Source organism: Dreissena polymorpha, chromosome 5, assembly GCF_020536995.1.
Source record: "Dreissena polymorpha isolate Duluth1 chromosome 5, UMN_Dpol_1.0, whole genome shotgun sequence".
NCBI lineage: Eukaryota > Metazoa > Mollusca > Bivalvia > Myida > Dreissenidae > Dreissena > Dreissena polymorpha.
Window position 1 is genome coordinate 93,663,403 of NC_068359.1, and position 6,000 is coordinate 93,669,402.

General features: G+C 32.7%; 1 protein-coding gene across 21 annotated transcripts in view; it reads left to right on the forward strand.

Annotated features, from left to right (window-relative positions):
* The window catches only part of LOC127832136 (poly(rC)-binding protein 3-like), a 183,756-nt gene that overhangs the window by 143,854 nt on the left and 33,902 nt on the right, over positions 1-6,000 (forward strand). For all 21 annotated transcript variants that reach the window (XM_052357377.1, XM_052357375.1, XM_052357379.1 and 18 more), the window contains one exon: positions 5,087-5,295. In XM_052357377.1, the coding sequence (XP_052213337.1) occupies positions 5,203-5,295 (93 nt within the window). In that variant the 5' untranslated portion in view covers positions 5,087-5,202. The remainder of the gene's footprint in view (positions 1-5,086; positions 5,296-6,000) is intronic.

Sequence of the window (6,000 nt, forward strand, 5' to 3'; positions counted from 1 at the left end):
AACATAACATATTAAGTGATTTTATAGCGAACAGCATCGCCTATGGCCTGACTGCGCAAAAGCACATGTTGGGTTTAACAAACGCTTGCCGAAACGCATAAGACCCATTTTCGCATGACGGCGCTATTGACGTGTGATTTAAATGTGTCGAAAGAAAACTGCATTTAAATCAAATATCAACATACGATATATTTCGATAGTGAAAAAAGATACTCATAACAAGGCATATGAGGACACATATGAAGTGCTCTCTCGTAGTATATTTTTTATCTACTCACACTAATGTGTGGTTTGACAATGCTAACACACATTTCATGCGGTGAATATGCAACTTACAAGTGAAAAACACAACACAATAGTTAAACTTTTGTTTAATTGTATTTATTTATTTAGAAAAGTAAATTGCAAACTTTATTTCAAAGTCAGCGTATACGCCGACTACATTTTTAAAAGATATTTATTGTTATAAATATATTTAATATAATATATTTAGTTGTTTTCGGTTTTAGGGATTATAAAGCATTTTCGAGGTTGCCTATAGTATGCCTGTAGTAATTGATGAACTCATATCCAACTGTTTATGTATTGAGAACTGTGAGTATAAACAAGCTAAACCTTCTACTAACCTTCTACTATTGCGTTGCCTAACCCGTAAATACAAAAGATCGCCGCTATCTGTTGAGAACCAAAGAACGTTTTCCAGAAATACCCGCTGTAGTAGCATGAACGAGGTTACAAAATAGGTCATTCGTATTATTATTATAAATTGTTTGTTATATTAGGGTTTAGCGATTATAAAACATTTGTGTGTTTTTGTCTACCGTATCGCTGAAGTTATTGTTGAACTTATGTTCAACGTTTAATAAATTGAGAATATAAATAAGCGTTAACTTTTTCCCGAATCTATTAATAGCCTCAATTTATGACCTGTACTACGTCATTGAGGTGTATGTGAGAGCGTAACCTATTGCGTTGTTATCGCCCGACAGGCGCATCATTAATAGCCTCATATTATGAATGGACTGAGCAAAAATACTACGTCATGAAGACGCTGCAGAAAGTGGACTATTTTATTTATTCATAAACAATCACCTCCGCGACACGTACAATACGATCATTGTTTATTGATTCTTTTCTATAAAAGCACCGTTCGAAACTATTGCATTTAACACGATATTAATATCATGTTTCCATTTATGAATGAATATAATTGGAGAACTCAAACCTCTTGCATAAATTATACAACTCTTTTTCGCGCGTATACGCGTAGTAAGCGGGTATTGGGCTCCTAGTAGCTAAGACGCATCGACCTAAATTTTAGACTAACCACCTTAGACAGTCGCTAAGCGACCATCTAAAAAACAATGGTAGCATGTGTATAAACATAATAGTAGAACTCGAGTGTATTTTTGAAATTATTCAATAACTATTCTGTAATGCAGGAACAAAAATTAAAGAAAAATCAAAATAATCATTAATCTTATACATTGATGCACCACCCATCTTATTGAGAGCATTATTTTTTCAGGAACTATTCCCTTCTGACCAATTTTTGTTATCTTGATCTTTTGTACAGCAGTATTGCTATTTGTTTATTTATTATCATAAAAATAAAGTACAGCAAACATTTGGATTAAATGTGTTCCCATATCAACATAGGGGTGGGAAACTACCACTTAACTATTGACTGTGATATGTCCATTGGAGATTATCACAGTTTGGAACCTGATTGACAGTTTGCAGTGGTCAACATTCCTGCATATAGGCCAGTCATAAGACATTGTTGCAACATAAAGTGTGTTGTTCTCCGTGGATGAATGAATTACTAAATGTGTAGACTGTTTTGGAATTTGAAACAGGTTATTTATTAGAAATATTTATTGTGACTTTATAGAGAGGTTTCAATAGCTTTTGAAAACAAGAAGACACATGACCCATACATTGTCAGGTGTCAAAATACAGATGCACTGAAGTCCACTTTTTCTGAATATTTGTTTATTATAGCCAAACAAATATTGCTTTGTATACTTTGCTAAGTAAATATTTCTTAATGTTGCTTAATATTGCTAAACTAAATTCAAACATGTTATGTAATATAAAATACATTTTACGTAAATACATATAATGTAAGTTACATGTTAATATTTGCATGAAAATGATGCAAAGTAGATAATTTGGGGGGAAAGTGTGACAAAAATGCAGAATGCAGGACTCTGCTTCAATTTAAATCCTTTATTGTGACTTCTTAATATTAAGAAGAGCTTAACAAAAGAAAAATATTCACATATATAATGGAATGTTTATGACAGGTTTATGACAAATTTAATACATTTGGAATTGCAACTAAGTTTCATTTTTATCTCAATTGACAATGTTCATTTCCAAATTCTGAGCTGAAGCCTTGCTTTTTCTGCATGATCTATATCTGAAAATCTTGACATGATTTTTGTGACTGGTTTAGACTTATGGTTCAGCACCCAGTCTAGTGTATTAGCAATGACTTAAGCTGTTTCCTGTTTGCGCAGGGAGAGTGCCATTGTGCGGACATAATCAATTACGGTGACATTTTGGGCTTCTGATTTTGTCAGGAATTATTAACTGTTAATAGAAACCACTGAGCAGCAATGTGCTGGCGATATGGATATATGATTTCCAGTTAATGATAGACTGGGGAATATTATTAACTTTTATGTGACAGGTTAGAAAATATTTACATTTTGTGATTTATAATAGTTAACATTAAGTACTTATGTACACTTTCTTTTAGTTTGTAACTAATATTGTTACAAATATTTTAACTGATGTAAGAGCTTTAATAAATATCCATAAGAAAAAAATTAAGTAGTATGAAATATTGATTAGTAAAATGATGATTCTTATATACAGATAATTCTTCTGTGATGATAATGATGTGTGTTGCATTTAATGGCATTGATTGAAAGAAAGATCAAACTATGTATTACCCAGTGTGAGGATCTCGTCATAGTGAAAATCAGCCCTGCTTTGTGAAAATGGGGTTTAAAGCAAGTGCGTAAAGTGTATTCCCAAATTATCCTGTGCAGTCGGCACAGACTAATCAGGGACGACACTTTCCGCTTTTATGATATTTTCTGTTTAAAAAAAGTCTCTTCTTAGCAAAAATATAGTTAAGGCAGTGTCGTCCCTGATTAGCCTTTGTGGACTTCACAGGCTAATCTGGGACGACACTTTACGCACATGCATTTTGCCCAGTTTTCTCAGAACGCGTCACAATTAATCTTGTTATTTAAATTCACACCAATTCCATCATGCACAATGCCAAGACGAACGTGTATTATTTTAACAAGAAATATTTATACTCTTGGAAAGTTTTTTTTGCTGATAAATTTGCAGCATGTTTTTATGGGCATGTACTATGTTTTACAGTGACATGTTGTTTTCACACATGTTCATGCATATGTGAGGTTGATTACTGGTACATGGTTTGGTTTAGAAAGGACTCTCTTGAATACATTACTTTGCATCCAGCCACCAAATACTTAGCATTTGTCCAATTATGTCTGGTGGATCATGTTTCTAATGGTTTCAAGGAGTTATTTGGAGTATAACAGGTCATATGCATGTTTGGACTGTAAATTGTTTTGGCTAGATGGATTATTTTACTGGTATTGAAATTTACTGTGCAATTTTATAAATGACTACTTTAATTAAAAAAAGTACTATGTGTTGCAATAATGTTTTTTGTTTTGCTTTTTTTTTCATTTAAGAAGTTTTTCCAAGTATTTCCTCAAAGGTTTTATTTAAATTGATTAATTTCAATGCTGAAGAAGTATTTAAATGTCATTAAAAAGAAGACATAAAAATACTTATGCCAAAAAACTATATTAGCCTTGGAATAAATACTATTTTATTTGATGTATGATAACCCTTGACCACTTAGAGACATTTTTGAAGCATTTCAAGTCCCTTAGACAGTTAAATTTAATAAAGACCTTTCTGACTAGATTCAAGTTTTAACGGCTTAATTTCCAACCCTAAGATACTCAGATGAGCAGCAAACAGCATAAAACCTGGTTTGCTCATAGCCATTTTCAGGTGGCCTCTGAGTGGGAAAGGGTTAAAAAAAATGTAAGTATTAGTTTAGGTAAAGAGCGTAATAATTAGAATATGTAATATGTTAATCTTGCAGTAAATTATGGGGTACTTAGATAACATACTTTTTTAAACTCTGTTGTTAGAATGGTGTTTTCTTACACATGTGTGAAGCAGGAGGACATTTATATACAACATATTTGCTGGAGGGATTACATGCAGATTATCCCCAGCCCCTGTGTGTCACATCTGCTTGGCAGCTCTGAGAAATGATTTAATCCTAAGAAAACTGCTATATTAATAACAGTTACAGTGTTGTAATGAATGTTTATATAACATCAAATTTTGACATAAATATTTTTACACATTATAGCATTTTTTTTAAATTTAATTTTGTTTATAATCAGTTTTACATTATTATGTTATAACAGCTCGTTTTCATCAAAAGAGGACAAAGGATATGCATAATTCATTTAGAACACAATTATCAGTAAAATATTCAATTAATTGTTCCCTTTAAAGAACTTCAATCAAATTATATTGGCTGAATCAAAATCTCCCAAGAAAATTCTGAAGAAGCATAGAATTAGATGTCAATATATAAAAGTGTATACATTCATCAAATGTAACCAGCCTATATTGGCTGTAAATAGAAATCATTATCCGTAATTATTGGAAAAAGTGTTGTTTTGTCATGGCAACTTTCGATGGAAGATTTATTGGTAACATGCTGATAAATCAATTATTTCTTACTGGGAATGTAACTGTGTTGTTTTTTTATTTTTCCACATGACTTTGATGTTGAAAGGTTACACATGTATGTTTGACATTTGATCTTTGGATTGCATAGCATTTGAGTGGATTGTCTTTATTTGTGAACATTTATTAAACACTTATTTTGCTGATTTTAATGAACATGTTAGAAGGAACTATTGTTGGTAATAATTTAAAGTATGTTTTGCTTATATTGCATATAAATAATCTTTTAAAACAGTTTTCTTTTGTTCATTTTCAGGTGTAGAAACTTTCAAACTTTCCACATTTGAACAAGCCAGCATTTGAGCAACAGAAACAGAAGCAGAGTAGCGTTGAGGACGCTACAACATTTTCCCAAATTCTTGCCAGACTGACATGGCAACAGAGAAAATAATCATGGTTCAAGGTCATGAGAGCAACGGCATCGCGCCATCCATCCTTACTGTACGCATGATCATGCAGGGCAAGGTAACTGTCAAACTATTTTTTTTTTTGTAATTTCACATATGGCCCTGAGGCTATAATGAACATTTTTTAAGTTCATACTTGAGTTTTTGGTGAATTTTAACTCTTTGACTACAAACGCTCTTAGTCTCAACTTCAAATATTGACCTAAGAGAATAGTTTTGACCAATCCAAATAGTCTCAAATTAAAATATTGACAGATGAGCATGCTTGTTTTGATTAATTGTTCTTTTTTGAGCTTTGATATTCTTTAGTCTTTAGATGGGAAGTTACATTACACTAAAATTGAGCTCAAAGATGTTCATAGTGGGGGGGGAGGGGGGCAGATCTTGTGCCATTGTGATGTCATCAAATGACAATCTTTATCTCACTCAAAGCCTTAGTTAGACATTTGTTTAGAAAGGGGGAAGGGTCCATAGGATCAGGGCTTCCAAAGGCCATTTAACGATCCCTCGCCGGGGCGCTTGAATTTCGAAATCAAGTCCCCGGGGCGCTTGAAATTTTCGATAAATGTATTTTCCAGTAAAAGAAAGTGGAGAAAAATCAAGGTTTCTCTATCAGTGTATCAATATTCCCTGTTTTAAAAGAGCACTCGGTACCTACTTTCACAAGTAATCGCCATAAACACCACATGGGGTAATGGATAATCCACTGATAAGAGAATAGCATGACACGTGTATCGATTATTCTAGCCACATTACACAGTCA